This window comes from Notolepis coatsorum, assembly GCF_963971535.1.
Source record: "Notolepis coatsorum genome assembly, chromosome: 9".
Taxonomy (NCBI): domain Eukaryota; kingdom Metazoa; phylum Chordata; class Actinopteri; order Aulopiformes; family Paralepididae; genus Notolepis; species Notolepis coatsorum.
The window spans coordinates 60,179,251-60,199,657 of record NC_140173.1 but is presented as its reverse complement, the minus strand read 5'-3'; the positions used below and the strand labels follow the sequence as shown (position 1 = coordinate 60,199,657).

The following is a 20,407-nucleotide window of genomic DNA, read 5'->3' as shown; positions in this document are numbered from 1 at the left end:
GCATGGAGGAAAGGGGGGGGGGGTCGTTTATAATTCCTTGATCGTCCGTAACGGCTTTATTTACTATGGGTTGATATATTGATCAGACTGTTTGCAAACAAGGAAACAATCGGGTTGAAAATAACGTTACTGCCCTCTTACCGTGCGCCGATGAGACTGGCGGAGAAAGATCCCAATTATTCGACGCCGATCACCTAGATCCATTTCCGGTTTGTATGGCGCAATAAACGCCGAAATCATATCGATTATTGCGTTATGGCAGCGATCCATATGCACTATAGTGTTTGTCTGTAGTCCCGTAGCGAGATGTGACTGCCGGAGGAATTTCCTCGACGCACCGATGACACTTTCCGGTTTTTGAGTGTGTAACTCGCCCGACCATCCACCAGGCGGCGGTATTGAGGCGTTGCAGTCCCATCTAGGGTCCCACTAGGGCACCGGGGGTTGGGTGGATTAATTATGAATGCTATGGTTAAAAAATGAAATATTGACCTAAAAAACGTTGTACAGCAATGTTGGCGGTCAACGCATGGCGGGCAATAACGCTGGACAGCGTTTTTGACGCTGGATGTGTTAACACATTCCCTGCCACGCTTCTATCCATCCATGTATGATCACTGCCACCAGTCTAAGCCTATGGAGATGTTTACCTTCTTTGCAGGGCTATAACTTTTTAAATTGTATTGCTAAATTGACATTACTATGGCCCATTCAACATCGATAATCTATCGTTCAGGATGTAGGAACGTTGTACTTTTTCACTCATAGATTCATACGAAAATACCATCTAGAATATAAATGTTTTTATCGTTTTCTGCAGTAATTCCTAGAACGCTAGTTATAGGCCTAAACGCATAATATAGATTATCGATTGCAGTTTATTCGTGATACACGCTATATAAAAAAATCGGGGGGTGGGGGGGGTCGTTTATAAGTCCGTGATCGTCGGTAAATGCTTTATGTAGTATGGGTTGATTTATTGATCAGTTGGTTTGTAAACAAATGTACAATCGCCTTAAATGACGTCAGCGTCCTCTTACCGTTCGCCGATGAGACTGGATGAAAAAGATCCCACTTATTTGATGGCGATCGACTCGATCCATTTCCGGTTTGTATAATAATAATAAACGCCCAAATCATGTAGATTATTGAGTTATGGCAGCGATCCATGCACGCCAGTGTGTGTCTGTAGTCCCGCAACATTATGTGAGTGCCGGACGCATTTCCCAGACGCACCGAGATCACGTGAGATCCATTTCCGGTTGTAACTCGCCGATCATCCACCAGGTGGCAGTATTGAAGCGTTGCAGAGTTGTGCAGGCTCCCACTGCATCAGACCAGGCTCCGTGAGGGAATTATGAATAACATGGCGAAAAAATGAAATATGATCTCAATAACGTTGTACGCCGTGGAATGGCAGAATTGGCATGAACTTGAATCACGTTGTACAACGTTTTTGGCGCAGGATGTGTTAAAGAGGTTAAAAAAAAACGACCACCTTTTTGTTTTCAAGACATAAGAACATTTCCTGAGAGCAACTATCTATAGTTCCTCAGTTCTGTAATTAAATTCATCCATCCGTGTTTATTTGTATCCATTTTTTAACTGTCCAATGTTATTGCTCTGTTTCGTGTCCACTTGTAGTCCATTCCATAGCGCTACCCCACAAACTGAAATGCACATGCAATTAAGACTGGTCCGGACAATATGGAGGGTAAAGGGAAAGCACAGCACCGTTTAAATGTGTGCATTTCCATTGATTCTGTCCCAACACTCCACCAGAGCAGTCTGAGCATGTGCCGTACCCCCCCCATCTCCCATTGTGTGACTTACTGTTGAATATATTGGGCCTCCAAGATATTGGCGATGGCCAAATGAAAGGACCTTGCAGTACTGCTTTCCGAAATGAGAATAGCAGGAGGACATGATAAAACACGACTCTATATTTGCAGGGAGTCCAAACTCACTCGCATCCTGCAGGACTCGCTTGGAGGGCGAACCAAGACCTCCATCATCGCCACAGTGTCTCCTTCTTCGGCCAACCTGGAGGTGCGCGTTTCATTCTTTTTGTTCATTTTCATATTTGGACATGTGGAAATGGTTTAAAGTAAGTTTTGTCTTTGTGGTTTGTCTGTGCTCGGGCTGTACAGTAGGTGTGTCTGTGCTCAGGCTGTACAGTAGGTGTGTCTGTGCTCAGGCTGTACAGTAGGCGTGTCTGTGCTCAGGCTGTACAGTAGGCGTGTCTGTGCTCAGGCTGTACAGTAGATGTGTCTGTGCTCAGGCTGTACAGTAGATGTGTCTGTGCTCAGGCTGTACAGTAGATGTGTCTGTGCTCAGGCTGTACAGTAGATGTGTCTGTGCTCAGGCTGTACAGTAGGCGTGTCTGTGCTCAGGCTGTACAGTAGATGTGTCTGTGCTCAGGCTGTACAGTAGGCGTGTCTGTGCTCAGGCTGTACAGTAGGTGTGTCTCAGGCTGTACAGTAGGTGTGTCTGTGCTCAGGCTGTACAGTAGGCGTGTCTGTGCTCAGGCTGTACAGTAGGTGTGTCTGTGCTCAGGCTGTACAGTAGGTGTGTCTGTGCTCAGGCTGTACAGTAGGTGTGTCTGTGCTCAGGCTGTACAGGTTTCATCTTGACATAAACATTCTAAACTGACCCATGTTTCAATGTTTGCTAATGCAATAACTTGACAGGAAATACACTTGGGTCCAAACTGTTCCTTAGCAACAGAATTCCATTGAAAGAACATTGAACAGTCTCTGCTATTCAAAAAAGTGCCTTGCGCAGTTATTTTATTAATTTATTGTAGTATATATATATATATATATATATATATATTTTTTTTTAAGAAGAAAATGGGGGGAAAAGTTGTCACTTCTGTCCATCTGCAGGAAACTCTGAGCACGTTGGAATATGCATACAGAGCCAAGAACATCATGAACAAGCCAGAGGTCAACCAGAAACTCACCAAGACTCACCTCATCAAGGTGCGTACAACAACAATGCATACCGGGTTTTTCTCCACATGGTTCTGATGCCACACACTGAAATGGGGATAGGCATAACGGTTAATTGCATAGCTTTTACTTGACCCTTTCTCTACCACACTACAGAAGGTTAACCTTCTGTAGTGTGATGGTGATAACCCTTTGTCGTGTGGCAGTGAAAGGGTTAACCCTTTGTCGTGTGGCGGCAGTGAAGGGGTTAACCGTCTGTATTGTCGCAGTGAAAGGTGTATCCATTTGGTAGTGAAAGGGTTAAAGTGTTCTGCCGATCTGCCCATTTCACATTCTAATTATCTCTCAACACGACGATACAAATCTATCCATGCATAATGTTAGTAGCAACACTAGTAGTAGCATCATTAGTGGCAACACTTGACTGAAACTCATGTCCACAGTACAGTACAGACCCCGTCTTCAAAAACGTGGTTGCATAGTAGTGTGGAGACGGGAGATTGTGAAGATGATTCTCTCTCTCTCTCTCTTCCAAAACAATGACTGACATGACGCTGGAGCCAAGCGAACACTATATCACATCTGTGTTAGTTTCACTTTCACTTTTGGCAAAGTTGTAAAGAGTCCGGCCTCCTTTTTGATTGGTTGACGGGAAGGTTGTTTGTTTTACACACCTCCACTGCACGCTTTTTGTTTTCTACATCACCCCTGTGCTCGTGGCGTGCGCGTCTTCGTGTGTGTGATGGAAGAGCATGATCTTCTAGGAGGACATCTTTCTAGTATGCGCTATAGCGCCAATTGGACGTCAAACTATTGGATACCTTTTTAATTATGGGGGAAATGTTGAAATTCCTGTGTAAATTATTTGGGTGTTTTTCATCCCATTGTTCAGATGTTATCAGTTTTAATCTCCCTTTTTGGAATATCAGTGACATGGTGTACTGCTCTGTACAGTCTGTAAGAGTGGTAACTTCCACATCTAACCACAAGCCCACTTGTCCCCTGCTTCTGTTACATGTTGAACTTTGGTCCCTAGGAATACACGGAGGAGATTGAGCGTCTGAAGAGGGACCTGGCTGCCATGCGGGAAAAGAGCGGCGTTTACCTGTCCGTCGAGAACTACGAGTAGGTCACCCGAATCGCTCATCGCTACTAATTGAGTGCCGCAGATGAAGAACCATATTCCCTTTTTGGGTTTTCAGATGAACAATGTTTTCAAACATTTAGTTGTTAAGAACACAAGTTGTGTTTGTTCATGTATGGTTCTTAATTGTATTATGGTGAAGAGAAGAAAGTAATTTGTTAGCTGTTTGGAAGAAGACAACGAGGTACAACCTATGCAGTGTGATCACAGCAGCTAAAAAGGAATACAGAGTCAAGATTGAAGAACAATTGAGCAGCAATGACTCCAAGTGTATGGAAGGGACTAACTACGCACAATAACTGACCTGAAAGGGAGACCCAGCGGCACGGCTAACATCGCTGCCTCTACCGGACGGGCTGAACAGCTTTTACACCAGTTTTTGAGGTTAAAAACGACACCAATCTCCCGGTAAGAGCCCCCACCCCCTGCCGACATGAGCAGTGCCCTGGTCATCGCTGAGGCTGACGTGGATGCAGAGTTTAAGTGCATCAACATCAGGAAAGCAGCCGGGCCAGATCGCATCCCAGGCTGGGTGATCAGAGCATGTATGGCGGAGCTGGCTGGGTTGTTCACGGATATATTCAACCGGTCCCCCTCCTTGAGTGTAGTCCCCTCCTGCTTCAAATGAGCCCACATTGTGCCAGTACCAATGAGCAAGGTAACAAGCCTCAATGACTGGTGCCCAGTTGCTTTGATTGAAAACTTTATTAACAGATTGCAGAATGGGTACAATACAGTACAGCTCAATACACACAATTGTTAGGGGGATGCAGACCAGAGAAAGACTTTCGTCTTGTTTACATCAGGGTCCCCCATTTTCAATTCCCATACTGAGCAGATGCTTTGAGAAGCACATAAAGACACTGCTCGACAGCAACCTACCGCTCAGCCTGGACAAACGCCAATACGCCTACAGACAAAACCGATGGAACAATAGAGAACGTCCTGACTGGGTGCTGCACTGCCTGGAGGGGGAGCTGCACCGACCTCAACCTCAGAGCGCTGAGCAGAGTAGTGAGGACAGCCCAAAAGATCTGTGGATGTGAGCTTCCCTCCATCCAGGATATTTACGAGAACCGGTTCATTAAAAAGCCCGGGAAATTATCAAGGACTTTAATCACCCAAACCATGGACTGTTCCAGCTGATGCCGTCTGGAAAGCGCTACCGCAGCCACACAGCCAGAACCACCCGGCTGAACAGTTTCCCCCCCCCCCAAGCCATCAGACTCATCAACAGAGCCCATTGACAGCCCCCCCCTCCTCTTCTCTGCCCCTCCCCCATTCTCTGCCCCATTATCTGCCCCTGTTGCTGCTGATAAACTATATTGCACATTGCATCTTTACCCACTGCTAATTATTGCACATCGCATAACATACACTTTTCTTGTTGGAACTGTACATAGCCATTTTGTTATTTATATTTCATATAGTATAATATCTACATCCTGTTATCTGCACTGCACACTTTTTTTAGAACTGTATAGTCATCTTGCTGCTATTTTGATTTTAGTTTATTTATATTATATTTGATGCTGCTATGGTCGAGGAACCACAACGAGGGGAATTTCACTTTTTTTGCTGTATGGTACTGAATGACACGACGATAAAGGAATCTGAATTAGGTCTGTATACTTAGTATTTCCTTATTTCTGTTCTGAATGATACTCCAGGATAACGGATCTCTGCTGCCTGTTTTTCCGTGTCTCCCTGTAGTAATATGAGCGGTCAGCTCACCTCTCGGGAGGAGCAGATAAAGGAGTACACGGAGAGACTCGCTGTCCTGGAAGAGGAACTCAAGACAGTATGTTAACAGTGTTGTAGCCTCAGCAGATTTGAAACACTCATCGCACTGTCTTACTTCCCTCATCAAACACTACTAGCCTAGTATCGGAGTTGTTGAATGGTTTATAAAAGAAGATGACTACCAAAAGTAACTACCAAAACTAGGCACTTTTTGAGAAATGTTTAGAATACTACTAATGGCTAATTCTACTCACCGGTTATTTGTCGTTTTAGAATTATATCCAAAACTGCAGATTTATTTTTTTTGTCTGCAGATGCCATTGACCATATTCACACAGCAGCCGTTTTGTCAGGTTGGGTTCCTTTCCTCCCTGTTCCCACCTGAACCCAACCTGAACATAACATTGGAGCAAAATGGCCGCCTTGTTGTGAATGTGGTCAATGCAGGCCCACTGATGACCTGCCTCTTTTTCAGTCTCTTTCTCACTATGTGACAGAACTGTTTGTGGACAGTAACATTAAACCAGACCAGTTTTCCATAGATCTGATTGGTTATGCATGTCTGTCTCTCTTGGCCTCATCTCCCTATTCCTATTGCTGTATTTCTCCTCTAGGTGATGGAGCTGTTTGGAGACAGTAAAGCCAAACTGGAGTAATGCATTGTGAACTTGGATATGAAGCAACTGAGGTTAATATATAATTATAAAACTGATAGTTCCCGGTCCTTGATTGTGATTGGCTGAGCCATGTTTGAAGCAGTTGTATAAACGCACACGCCTATGACAACTGGCTGATCACTGTTCTAAATGAATGCGCTGACATAATATCCTGCCATGGTGTCTGAATGCTAATGTTATGCTAGCAGGCATTACAGTTGCTAGCGTTGCATAAGGTTTGCAAACTGAACATGATCTAACAGTATGTTTAACAAATAGCTTAGGTAGCTATCCAGCCGTACAGTTTGTCTGCAGCAGATTCTAGTAGCAAGAACACTGAGCTAGTCCATTCGTGTTTATTGTCATGTTAATGATTTTGGTTGAATGCTAGCATAACATTAGCTTTCTAGCTGATGAACTGCATTGCTTGGTGGAAGAATGATTATTTGCTATTAATACATTGTTGCATTTTTTGTTGTTGTGTTTATTTTATGTAGTAGTCGTTTAATAAAAGCAATAAGGCCATGCCTAAAAACGCCCCTTGGTTCTAAAATCACTGTAAACCATGGTCTCTTGTTGCTTATTGCTTGTGTGTGTAAAACACTTTCCAATTAAGGCTGTAAGGCGAAGTTTAAAGTGGGTGAATAAATTGGCTGTTCTTTCATTTAGGCTAGAAAAGACTGACCAAGATCTCCAGGAGACGAAGGTGAAGCTCACCCAGGAGGAGTTCATCAGCTCTGAGTTGATGACCACACAGGGGAAACTCCTCACCACAGCCGACAAGGTGGAGAGGGAACACAATAGCGCCACATCCTTTAAGAAAATGTATATATTATTGGTAAAATCATGGTACATGTCTTGTTAAGAAAATGCTGGTATTAATGGTGTTTTGTCTCGTCTGGTCTTGTCTACTGCAATAGTAATTGTTTTCTGAGACACATTTTTTAATCTTCTGTTCTTCGTCTTCTCTGTTTTCCCTTTACAAGTTGCTCAGTACGGTCAACGCCAGCACCAGTGACTTATCTGATCTCCATGCAAAGCTGGACAGGAAGACTAAGGTGATGACTTGTCTCTTTCTTCTTCATTTCTTTTTTCTTTGAGTTTTGTTTTTAATTTCTTTTTAATTATACTCTTGTTCAGTATGATTTTTTTTAATTATCTTTTTCCCCCTCCTTTTTTCCGATTTTTCTCCCATCCCACTGTTAGTCGTTATGCCAATTCCCAACCCCCTTCCTGGTTGTTGCGCACCCCCCCTACTGTTGGTCCGAGAGGCCGGAGACTGTCGCATGCTTTCCTCCGACGCATGTGCAGCCAGCCGGCAGCCAGCCTGGCAGCGCAGATTCTCACTGGGAGAGTGTAACGTGTGGAAGGTCACACTACCTCTCTCCAGATCCTATACTCGCTGTACAGGCGCCCCGACCGAACTGTAGGGGTCGCTGTCCACAACGCCCAGGACCCACCCACGGCTTCCCTCCCCCTAACTCAGCCAAACGAGTTAGTATAGCGATCAGCCCAAGCCAAGGCAATGCTGACTCTCCGAGAGTCGAGACCGCAGCCTCTTGCATTGGTGACGAGCACAATCTCCGCTACGCCACCTGACCGTCCTCTTGTTCAGTATGATGGTCTTGTTATATGTTAAGGTTATAATAAACCATGATCAAGTCAAGAGTTTTATTTGTCACAGCATACAAGTATACAATGAAATGCGGGTGGTCTTGCCCGCAACGATGTGCATAATACAATAGTAATATATAATAGAATCCAATAGAACGACATTGTGCAATAAAACAAGTAAACAGAGTAGGGCATATCGGTATAGTGCAAGTGGTAGTGCAATACACTGTTAGCTACGGATCATGGACTCTTGTAAGAATGGAACAATGAGAAAGTGATTTAAACTTCAGATTTTGAATCTTAGGTGGAGCAACACAACAGTCGGGCCCAGATGAACTTAACCCAGCGCATGGAAGCGGAATTCAATGCCATAGAGCGCTGCGCCAAGCACCACAGCAGGCTCTGCAGCTTCTCACAGGCCATGGGTAAGAGGATGGGGGAGAAGAATCAGTAGCTTCTCACAGATCATGGGGGAGAAGAATCAGTAGCTTCTCACAGGCCATGGGTAAGAGGATGGGGGAGAAGAATCAGTAGCTTCTCACAGGCCATGGGTAAGAGGATGGGGGAGAAGAATCAGTAGCTTCTCACAGGCCATGGGTAAGAGGATGGGGGAGAAGAATCGGTAGCTTCTCACAGGCCATGGGTAAGAGGATGGGGGAGAAGAATCGGTAGCTTCTCACAGGCCATGGGTAAGGGGATGGGGGAGAAGAATCGGTAGCTTAGCAGGAGGCTAGTTGTGTGAATGGTAGTTTTGAAAAGGTGGACCTAAATTCCATCCTTTATGCATCCTTATCCACCTCCTGTAGACCTGTGTATTTGGAAGTGATCAAATCCTCTGGAATAGCATTCTGTGTTTATCAAGTAAAGTGTAGCTGGATTCTCGGGTGGGAATGTTTGTTTATTTCACTATTTTGATTTTTATTCTTGGGTCACGATTTTATTTCATCACAATTCGATAGATTAACTTTAGGCTTGTGTATTGGGCTTGTGTATTTCTGCTTGGCTAATCTTGGCAATATTTCTTTGATTTTGGTGAGGTATACATTTATACTTTTTCTGTTTCATATTCTTAAACTTGACTGATCTTTATCTATTCTATGTAGATGGTTTGCTGGCTGGGCACAGATCGGCCTTGAACGAGGCTCTGACGACAGTGGAGTCGTCGCGGAGTGGAGTCGAACAGCTGGTGGTGGAGGGCCTGGCTCAGCGCCAGGCGGAGCTCCAGCAGCAGGGGGCGCTCTGCCTCAACAACAAGGCCGGCCAGCTGCAGCTACTGGTGAGGAGGACCGGATGACCAATTGGAATCGCACACATTTACATAGTGCAGAAGTAAAACCGGTTGTCAGTCAATATGACAAGTCGATCTCAAATCCCGTCGATCTCAAATCCCGCCCCTTTCATGAACCTCTAATCACAAGTTACTGTTGCTTTCCTTGGACAAACACTTGGGATTTGAATTTCCTTAACTATTTTTTTTCCTTTATCCTTCTATTTGCAGGAGGAGCACAACAGAACTATGGAAGATGTTCTGTTGGCTCGGGTTCTTCCAGGTCTGTGTTCTGCTAAAGTGGTGCTGAATGACTCTTTGAAGGCCATGGTGGAGACCACGCGGGCACTGGCGAACAAGGTGAAGTATAGTTGGCCGTAACCTTTTTTGACTTGCACTGGTTGTGGAAATATCAGTTCTTGTATCAAGACCTCAGTCAATCAAACTAGAGACACAAACCGTATCTTCAATGCCATTTTTTGGTGGAAGGCTACCTGTTTGATAGTTGCTGGCTACAAGTCACCTTTTCGAAAGGAGCAACGGTATTGGATTCGGTTGCCTCAACTTTACTCAGTCAACTTTGTCGCGTTCACTTGTGAAATCCAGTGCAGATAACTTATTATTCCGGTTTTACCGCATCTCTTCTCTTCTCAGATGGAGGAAATGAAGGGGACGAGTGGGTTATTTTACAGTTTGGCTCGGGACCTGGCTGTCCTGAGGGAGACCACCTCTGCGGGCTTCAGCTCACTGCAGGCGGATCAAGACCATCTGCAGGAGCAGATCAGATTAGCGCAGTTGAAAAACCAGATGGTAAGAACCTGCAGATCAGACGAGCACAGGAGAAACACCAGGTGGTAAGGAACAGATCAGACGAGCACAGGAGGAACACCAGGTGGGAAGAGGAACAGGTCAGACTAGCACAGGAGAAACACCAGGTGGGAAGAGGAACAGATCAGACGAGCACAGGAGGAACACCAGGTGGGAAGAGGAACAGGTCAGACTAGCACAGGAGAAACACCAGGTGGGAAGAGGAACAGATCAGACGAGCACAGGAGGAACACCAGGTGGGAAGAGGAACAGGTCAGACGAGCACAGGAGAAACACCAGGTGGGAAGAGGAACAGATCAGACGAGCACAGGAGAAACACCAGGTGGGAAGAGGAACAGATCAGACGAGCACAGGAGAAACACCAGGTGGGAAGAGGAACAGATCAGACGAGCACAGGAGAAACACCAGGTGGGAAGAGGAACAGATCAGACTAGCACAGGAGAAACACCAGGTGGTAAGGAACAGATCAGACTAGCACAGGAGAAACACCAGGTGGTAAGGAACAGATCAGACGAGCACAGGAGAAACACCAGGTGGGAAGAGGAACAGATCAGACGAGCACAGGAGAAACACCAGGTGGTAAGAGGAACAGATCAGACGAGCACAGGAGAAACACCAGGTGGGAAGAGGAACAGGTCAGACGAGCACAGGAGAAACACCAGGTGGGAAGAGGAACAGATCAGACTATCATTAAGTGCTCCTTTTGTTTGAGACTGAACAGGAAAACATTTGTTTTCACACTTAAGGTTGGTTTGAGTAGTCCCTTACCTGAATCTTGCAGTTTCAATTGAATGTGTGGCTGCACTGTCGATATGCTGTACCTTTTTTAGTTTGAGGTATTTTTGGCTGCAGCAGTATGCACAGTGTGTCTCATCCATACGAATGTATAATAAACCCTTGTTATTTGTGGTGTGGTTTTCCTGTCCCTCCAGGGCATGAATGATGTCCTCAAGGTGCTCCAGAGTCAGTTCGGCCTGCTATCTGTGGACAACGACACTGGCTACGCTGGTCTGCAGTCAGTTTATGAAGCCATGAAAAAACCTGTAGAGAGCATGAAGCAGAATATCTCTACGTGAGTAGAGAGCATTCTCTCTTTTCTCTTATTCTCTTCTCTGATGTCTTGGTATAGTGGGCAGGTTGTTAGGAAGTGTAACTCGGTTTCCACCTCGTCTTGTGTGCAGTGGGTGCACACAGTCTGTCTTCTCTTGGGAGCCAGGTCTGCCTATGGCGACCTTTCTCGGTGGCAAGGCTGTGCTCGCTGAGTCTGTACCTAGTAGGGGTGTAACGGTACACGTATTCGTACCAAACTGTTTTGGTACAGGATCTTCCGTTCAGTACCCGCTGTGTACCAAACTTTTTTTTGCGTGGGAACTGAATTCAAAACTCCCAAGTTCACCCCCAAAATATAACTAGTGCAAAGGGTCGGATGTTGTTAATTCAGCCCATGCACACCACTGAGCGATTACCTGTCATTTAGCATAGTCTCATAGTATGGTGAACGCAAACGGCAAGCCAGAGCTAGAAGACCTACCCTGAGGGATGATCCAAGTGCTAAAAACTGAAAAGTAGGCTACTTACATTCTTGACACTAGAACTCTCAAAATAGCGTTAGCCAAAAAAGTTCGAAGTTACACAAAGTATTTCCAACCGGGGCTTTAGATTGTGGAGTGCAATCACTGTCTTCATGACAGATGGTCGCGGTTGTTGTCGTCCATTTGTTACTACATGTTCTTCAGCTCAATGAGTTGAAAGTGTCGTGTCTATCAGTCATGCAGCGCATTCAGGCCCACGCCCACAGAGGGCTGTTTTTGTTCACAATCTAATATAATTATTTTTCCTTTTAAAATTTTTTTTATAAACGCAAGTCTTATTTATTTGAATATATAATATTTGTTAACAGCCCTACTTAACAGTAACTGCACACTACATCACCCCTGAGTAGAACATGGAAAGCCAAACTTTAACCCACTGTACCGAAAACCCGTACCGAACTGTGGTTTTTGTGTACCGTCACACCCTTAGTACTTAGTCAAGGATCTCCTTGGTTTTGGATCAGTCACAGTGCTCAGGTATGCTGCCACTGTGTACTCTCTGTTTAGGGCCAAATAGCATTCCAATTTGCTCTGGACTTGGGTTGATTCTTTCCAATGTGTCGGATAGTTTCCTTTTGGTTTTCTTATAATTTGGTGTGGTTTCCATCTGGTGGCTCTGCTTGAAAGAGAACCTTTTAAATACTTTTGAATTGGGTGTATACAGTGTTGTGGAATATTTTAAATGGGTCGAGACGGTGAACTGTAGAAATTCAGATGAGTCAAATTGTATATAAAAATAGAACATACGTTTATTTCCGTTTTCTGTGGCCACAGTTTACAATCGGAGACAAGTGTACACACAAGCGTCTGACCAGAAAGTGAGAGAGCTCTGGTCAGACTTACAATTAAGTACCAGCTGGGAATGACAAATGAACAAACATGAGAAAATAATGAAAACAAAGATGGGTTTAGGGGGTTTGTCGTGTCTCACACAAGACTGATATGAAGACGACAAGAAAAAAGAAGATGTGATTTACTTGGTCATGTCATCATATCTAAGTCAAACTGTCCTGGGACTTGGCCATTTTAAGAATACGTCAGACTGTCGCCTATGCGGCACGGTGGTGTAGTGGTTAACACTGTCGCCTCACAGCAAGAAGGTCCAGGGTTCGATTCCCGCTTGGGGACCAGGTTTCCATGATGCCAGTTACCCAGGTGGGGTATCTCCCAGGCCTTTCTGTGTGGAGTTTGCATGTTCTCCCCGTGCTCGCAAGGGTTTCCCCCCCGATAAGATAAACCCAATGGAAAAACATGCACAACAACAAGATTGCTAACGCTGTGGCGTCCTTGACGAAGACGGACAGGAGCACTTGGATTGGTCCCCTGGCGCGGCTCACGTTGACGCCTGTCTGCTCCCGGCTGCCCTTGGGGGGGAAGGATGACGGGATGGGTTAATCGCAGATACGAATTGCATGCATGCATCGCATGTGTGCCAATTGATGACCTCGGAGCAGGTCCTAAATTATTATTAGTGTCTTGACTAGTTAAAGCTTTGTACAGAGAAATATGTATTTTATAACAGAGCTATGAAACGTGTCTAATAAGCTGTACTAATTATGTAACATATAATAAATGACCATTACAACAAGAGTTTCACAAATAACCAAAAATGAAGCTCGTCTGAGTTAAGCAGAGTTCTTCCTCTTTGGGCAGAGATGTTAACAGTGGAACGTCGTCGGGCGGCTACGTGGCATAGTGGGCAAGGCGCTCGCCACGAATGACTGAGACGCTGGGCTTGCCTGTTCGAGCCCAGCGCTCCACATTGCTTTCAGTTTAGCTGGCCGTCCATACTAATACACATTGGCCGTATTAGGGGGTGGGAAACTGATGGGTGGGGATCGGGCGTTGTGGACAGCGACTCCTACAGGTCGGTTGGTGCGCCTGCGCAGTAGAATCAGGAAGTATCGGGGGCAGCGTGAGCCTCCCACGCGTTACTCCTCGCCACTGAGATCGAGCTGCGCAGGTGAAAAGATGCGACTGCTGTTACCTCAAGTACCGGAGGGGACTTGTGCTATGTATGACTTAGTCCACATTGCAGCCGGCTTGTGGGAGGCAAGAAACAGCGTTCGTGACAGGGGAGGGTTGAATTGGATGATACGAAATTGGGATGGGAGAAAATATAGAAAAAAATGGGAGAAAGTGGATAAAAAAAAAAAAACAGTGGAACGTCGTCCAACTCTCTGCGTAGGAGAACGGGCTGCCCTACCCCTCTGACACTTCACAGTAGAATACAGAACGTATTTGGAATGTTTTTAGAATGGTATGCGTTTTTAATCCTCCTCCTTCAAGTGGTTGCAGTAGTGTGGAGTCCTAGCTCTCGGCACAGTCGGACCTCCTCTCCTCCACCACCTCTTCTCTGGCCTCCACGCTCCAGCAGAGCGCTGAGGAGACACAGCAGATGCTGGGGAAGAGCATTGGCAACTGCTCCTACCTCCACAGCTCCCTTACAGGTGGGGAATCTCACATCATTCACTTAGAAAAACGACTAATAGGGCAGTCGCGGTATGACATTTTCTCACCGCGGTTGAGTGTGTGGCTAATCACTGCGGGATCCGGTGGTACCGTACTTTTATTTTTATTTATTTTATATATACCTCTGTATATATATTTTTTATTATATATATACCTCTGTATATATATTTTTTATTATTAAGACATGAGTTTTAGAGATTCTAAATGTCGTAGGAGTCCCGAAACTATTTTAAACATGTTTGATAATCTATCCATGTGTCCCTCAACATTCTGAAATGTGATAAAAGTAGATTAGGGTGTTGCCTGCTCCTTTAAGAGTGATGCGTTGTGGGATATACTGTAGGTCTACGCAAGCAGCGAATTGAGTCACACATCCCTTCTCCAACTTAAAACTAACGTTATTTGAGCGAACATTTAACGTTATTATAACACTATTTTAACGTTAGTGAATTTGAATGCACATACGTAGTTAGTTAAATATCACAACTTGTGTCATTGGGGGAAACTAGCCAATTAGCTAACGTTATAGATAGCGAACGTTAACTAATGTTTGCAAACAAAGCTAACGTTATCCAGTTGATATTACATATCATAATGGCTATGATAATGTTAACGAAGTGAGAGTAGGGATTAGGGAAACGTTGATGTAGTCTGAGTGTAGCGGGAACGGTAGAGAGGTAGCACTTAATTTGCGTGTAACGTTAGTCAATAACAATATCACAATTTGTGTCATTGTTCATGGGGGGGAAAACTAGCTAACGTTATAGATAGCGAACGTTAACTAATGTTTGCAAACAAAGCTAACGTTATCCAGTTGCCATTACAGATAATAGCTATGATAACGTTTTAACTAACGTTAACGAAGTGAGAGTAGGGAAACGTTAATGTAGTCCTGAGTGTAGCGGGGACGGTAGAGAGGCAGCACTTAATTAGTGCGTAACGTTAGTCAATAACATTAAGAATAGAGAGCTGCAAACGGAAATTAATGCTCAGTCCTTGAGAGAACGGTTTTCTGGTCGACTGTCACCACCTTACAGAGGGAATTACACCGAAGTCCGGCTAGTTATAACAAGCACGTTACATGACCGGCACTTCGGCCCTGGAGTGTTAGGAGAACGCTCCCCTGTACTCTACTACGGTTCAGATTAATACAGGAAAAGGTATACATTGGGGGCTCGAGTCCGGGATATGAAAATAAATACACTGTTAGCTACGGATCATGGACTCTTGTAAGAATGGAACAATGAGAAAGTGATTTAAACTTCAGATTTTGAATCTTAGGTGGAGCAACACAACAGTCGGGCCCAGATGAACTTAACCCAGCGCATGGAAGCGGAATTCAATGCCATAGAGCGCTGCGCCAAGCACCACAGCAGGCTCTGCAGCTTCTCACAGGCCATGGGTAAGAGGATGGGGGAGAAGAATCAGTAGCTTCTCACAGATCATGGGGGAGAAGAATCAGTAGCTTCTCACAGGCCATGGGTAAGAGGATGGGGGATGGCTTGTAATCTGGAGGTTCCCGGTTAGATTCCCGGGCAGCGTGTCAGAAGTGTCCTTGAGCAAGACTGTTAACCCCTAAATTGCTCCCGATGAGCAGATTGTCACCTTGCATGGTCGCCTCTGCTGTCTGTGTGTGAACGGGTAAAAATGTGAGGAACAAATTGTAAAGCGCTTTGGATAAAACCGCTATATAAATGCAGCCATTTACCATTTACAAATGTATGTAATTTTTATTAGTTTTTTTGCACCATGAAAGCGGCACAGTGGTGTAGTGGTCAAACACTGTCGCCTCACAGCAAGAAGGTCCAGGGTTCGATTCCCGCTTGGGGACCAGGTTTCCATGATGCCAGGTACCCAGGTGGGGTATCTCCCAAGCCTTTCTGTGTGGAGTTTGCATGTTCTCCCCGTGCTCGCAAGGGTTTCCCCCCCGATAAGATAAACCCAATGGAAAAACATGCACAACAACAAGATAGCTAATGCTGTGGCGTCCTTGACGAAGACGGACAGGAGCACTTAGATTGGTCCCCTGGCGCGGCTCACGTTGACGCCTGTCTGCTCCCGGCTGCCCATGGGGGGAAGGACGATGGGATGGGTTAATCGCAGAGACTAATTGCATGCATGCATCGCATGCGTGCCGATTGATGACCTCTGAGCAGGTCCAAAATTATTAAAATTATTATAATGTTAACAATACATTAAAATAAACTACTACCGGTATTTGGGAATTGCAGCACAAAATACAACTCAATTTGAAATGACCGCCTGCTAGATGAGTACAACCAAGTTTATTTATGTATATGGTTTCAACTGAGTCCACTTCCTGATAATCACTAACTATCTCTATGGGAGGTTGATCCTGCTTTTTGGCTAACTTCCTGTAGAAACTAGGCACTGCAGATAAAATATGAATTAAGATCCAGAAATTGCATATCTTGTCATGTCATATCATTGTCAGAAACATACTTTAGTGAAACGTTAAGGTGGAAGAGGAGAACATTTACGAGCTGCCGCCCTGTTACCTGCTATTTCCTGCTACACGGCCCACTTTGTGGAGTTCTCTCCTGATTGGGAGACCCATGTTAATGACATGACACAACACTATGTGATGGCTGTTGGAATGTAGAGCTACTTAAAGGAACACGCCAACCTTTTGGGAAATTTGCTTATTTTGCCATCTACCCTGGAGTTGGACAAGCAGATGCATACCCTTTTCTTCTCTGTGCATGCATTAGGCTTAGGGAACAGCTGCACCGTTAGCCTAGCTTAGCGTCATTCACTGGAACTAGGTGTTCCAGTGTAGCCTAGTTCCCAACAGTCACGAAATACACTCCAAATACAACTCTAAAACATTCCTGTAAACATGTTGTGACCTGTGTATTTACCACGTGGAGAGTTTTTTTTAATAATAATAATTAAATTAGACGTTTTCGTTTTTTCTAAGCAGATATATACTCTGGACTATTTTTCATCCTCAAAAGCCCAGTTTTTCAAAAAACAACATGGCTTTTGAGGTGATGAAATCACGATGCTAGGCTAATGGTGTGGCTGTTCCCTAAGCCTAATGCATGCACAGATAAGAAAAGGGTATCTGCTTGTCTAACTCCAGGGTAGATGGCAAATTTTCCAAAAAGTTGGCGTGTTCCTTAACACTCAACTCCCCCTCCATCATAGGCCTGGCGGAGCGCGACGGCCAGTGGTTCTCCAGAGCCATGGACCAGGCAGAGCCCAGGAACAGGTCTCCCTGCTGGAGAAGAGCACTGCTGCTGCTCAGGCTCTGCAGCAGGTAAACAACCTCTGTGTGTATATCATCACAATTTCCCAAGCCCTGCCCTCCTTTCTTGATCCTCCAATCACAACTGTTGCTTTTCCTCTGACAAACAAACAAGGGATGCAACAGTTGTGCTTTGAGGATCAGGAAAAGAGGGCAGGGCTTGAGGTTGGTCAATATATTTTGTCCATAGTGTGCAGCCCTTATGGATCCTTCATTGTGGTAGGGGTGGGGGCGGTATAACGATTGAACTGGTATACCGGTAAAGATTTGACTCTACCGGCTGTACCACAAGAAGGCTACTTTTAGGCTCTTTGAATGTAAAAAAAAACGTTTTCACATTTACAAATGTAACGCAGAAAGCTAGGGCAACTGCGTGCTGCCATTAAAAGATAATAAACTAGTCAAGAAGTTGGCCTATTATTGGCTACTAAATAAGTATGCATGGTTAAATGGAGGGTCCCATTACTGATTCTAACAATGAGTTTGCAAGAAATGTGCTTCGTCCATCATCTGGCCATGGTTTGGGTTTAAAATGTCGGACATTGAGCATAAAACGTATCCGCAAGCAATGTCGAGCGAGAGTGGTCGCCGAATGCGCACAGACACGAGCAGTTCCTCATGTGGTGCTAAACGGAAAAAAACACAACAGACATTGCTACCTGTGCCATTTTCCAGTGTCTGTATGACAAAATACATAAAGTCTGCAAAAACCTCTTTATCTACAAATGCCTACATGGACTAGCTCCCCCTCCTGTACAGGAATTCATCTACAAAAAAAGAAACACTGGACTCTGCACCAGGGCCCTATTCCCTGTACCTGGTTCAACTAAGTCGATCAAAAGTCCCATTATCCAGATTCAATTAACCCGATGTTTGAATCCAGGCTTTCCCTGTTCCTCGAACGCTGATTCAGTCTCGTTCATTCGAACCAGACTTGATACTCAGGATAATTGCGCGCGGCCGCCTCACCTGAAAAGACAGCAGGTGTCGATCGCAGAAATCCTGATTTTCTAACGGCATTGATTGATTGATTGATTGATTGAAAACTTTATTAACAGATTGCAGAATGGGTACAATACAGTACGGCTCAATAGCCTCGCCGACAAGTTAAATGCATAATCTATAGGCAAATTTTAAGTCCCTCATTACCCCAAATCAATCAGATTATATTTCTTTAAATGTGCCTGCTGGCAGTAGGCTTAATGGAATGAATAATCAAATGAGATCTTGCTAGCGAAAATAATTAGTTAAACTCTTTCAGAATAAGTAGACAAAAACAAGCCCAAAGAGTATCTAATTGATACGAATTAATAGATACTTATGAGGATATCTGTACTGTATGTGCTTAGGTATAGGTATCATGTACTCTATAAATACATGGTTCCCAAGTTTTCAAGGCGCGACTCCTGAAATAACGTGTCAGAGCCTTGGAGGCTATACAGTTTCACTATTAATCTGTTCTGGACATCATCCATACATGATCCATACATACATTGAATTGATTAATACCAGTGACACCAGTCATGTTAATTATCAGATAACAGTGCTTGAACAGATAAATGCATTTTCTCAAATTCATTCATCAAAACGTCAAAGGCTTGCAATTGCTCATTCATTTTCTCAAGCCACGTCAAATCCGTCAAACGGCGCATCTCATCAGACATTTTAATCCCAGTTACAATATCACAATAACGTGAGTGACTGATACAATTCAACAATCAACAGATTCAGGTTCGCGTTATTCATATCCACAATCCAGCATGAAGACGCTTCAATTTATGCTTGAATGAAACACAATCCGGGCGCAAATACATCCACAGCCGAGAATATGAAACGAATCGGAGACAAACGCCCGATAGGTTTCATTCATTAAAAATATCCCTGCAGGGTTCACATTTGCAATGATCCATTATTAAAACAACCACATAGTGTGTGTTACGACTGCGAGCGCCGTATATGACGTGCATTATTTAGGACAAAGTATAAATCCATAGGCTGAATATGAATTATCAGCATTTTAGGTATATTATTTTACATTTCAAAAGCCCCCTCTAGAAAAACGAAGCACAAAACATAATTCAGAATGGTATAATGGGATCTAGACTGTGAGGATTATTTCAGGAAGGAGAGCTGGCATTTCTTTGCGAGGGCTGGCCATGGTTTATCCAGCTAACTGAACTAAACTCTGCCCTCGACCAGGTTAAAACTTTTTGATCGGTTGCCATAGTGATTTAGAAAATCGCACGTCGGGAAACCGAAAGGTCTAGCTTAAGTCTATGTAGCAGTCTGGAAAATATGGTATATTATTCAGAACTGCTGACTGTGTTTATATCCCTTTTTGTACACAAAGACATTCTAACTAGTGTCATTGATTCACACGAACAATGACACAAACGTCCCCGTCCAAAGAGCATGTGAATACGGATTATAAATGACAGTATTGATTCATATTTTACAGTGCGTCTCCCCTTGTGACTGGCGGGCGGGACCAGCAGGGGGCAGTAGCAGGCAGAGAGTGGCGGAGAGAGCTGAGAGATGATAAAGGGAGGAGGCGAGCGGAAGTCGTTCTCTTCGGCAGTGGACTTGACAACGAGAAGTCACGTCTAACGGGGGGGCTCTGGATAGCCCCGTTGCTGACTTTATGCCGGAGTGCCCCGTGGAACAGTGACGGGTGATAGGAAGTACTGGCTAGTGGATACGATATCCTAGCAGTACCAGTGTTATGATATTATGAACATTAAGTGCAGAGTCAGGCACTAAGAGTCGAGTTATACCTAGTTACAGTGAGCGGTATAGGTAGCGTGCGGCTAAGGATCACAGTAGCATTGCTCGTGTTATACCTAGTTACAGTGACGGTATAGTCTGC

General features: G+C 44.6%; 1 protein-coding gene across 1 annotated transcript in view; it reads left to right on the top strand.

The window, feature by feature from the left end:
* LOC311234637 (kinesin-like protein KIF11) overlaps positions 1 to 17,557 on the top strand; it is a gene marked incomplete at both ends in the record, with an annotated part of 43,101 nt that extends 25,544 nt beyond the window's left edge. The window contains 14 exons of the mRNA XM_084321884.1: positions 1,953 to 2,049; positions 2,889 to 2,984; positions 3,991 to 4,079; positions 5,812 to 5,899; positions 6,456 to 6,493; positions 7,167 to 7,281; positions 7,484 to 7,555; positions 8,416 to 8,536; positions 9,215 to 9,387; positions 9,610 to 9,738; positions 10,033 to 10,188; positions 11,139 to 11,249; positions 14,125 to 14,248; positions 17,442 to 17,557. Coding sequence (XP_084178010.1) covers positions 1,953 to 2,049; positions 2,889 to 2,984; positions 3,991 to 4,079; positions 5,812 to 5,899; positions 6,456 to 6,493; positions 7,167 to 7,281; positions 7,484 to 7,555; positions 8,416 to 8,536; positions 9,215 to 9,387; positions 9,610 to 9,738; positions 10,033 to 10,188; positions 11,139 to 11,249; positions 14,125 to 14,248; positions 17,442 to 17,557 — 1,525 coding nt within the window. The remainder of the gene's footprint in view (positions 1 to 1,952; positions 2,050 to 2,888; positions 2,985 to 3,990; positions 4,080 to 5,811; positions 5,900 to 6,455; positions 6,494 to 7,166; positions 7,282 to 7,483; positions 7,556 to 8,415; positions 8,537 to 9,214; positions 9,388 to 9,609; positions 9,739 to 10,032; positions 10,189 to 11,138; positions 11,250 to 14,124; positions 14,249 to 17,441) is intronic.
* Between the last annotated feature and the right edge of the window lie 2,850 nt (positions 17,558 to 20,407).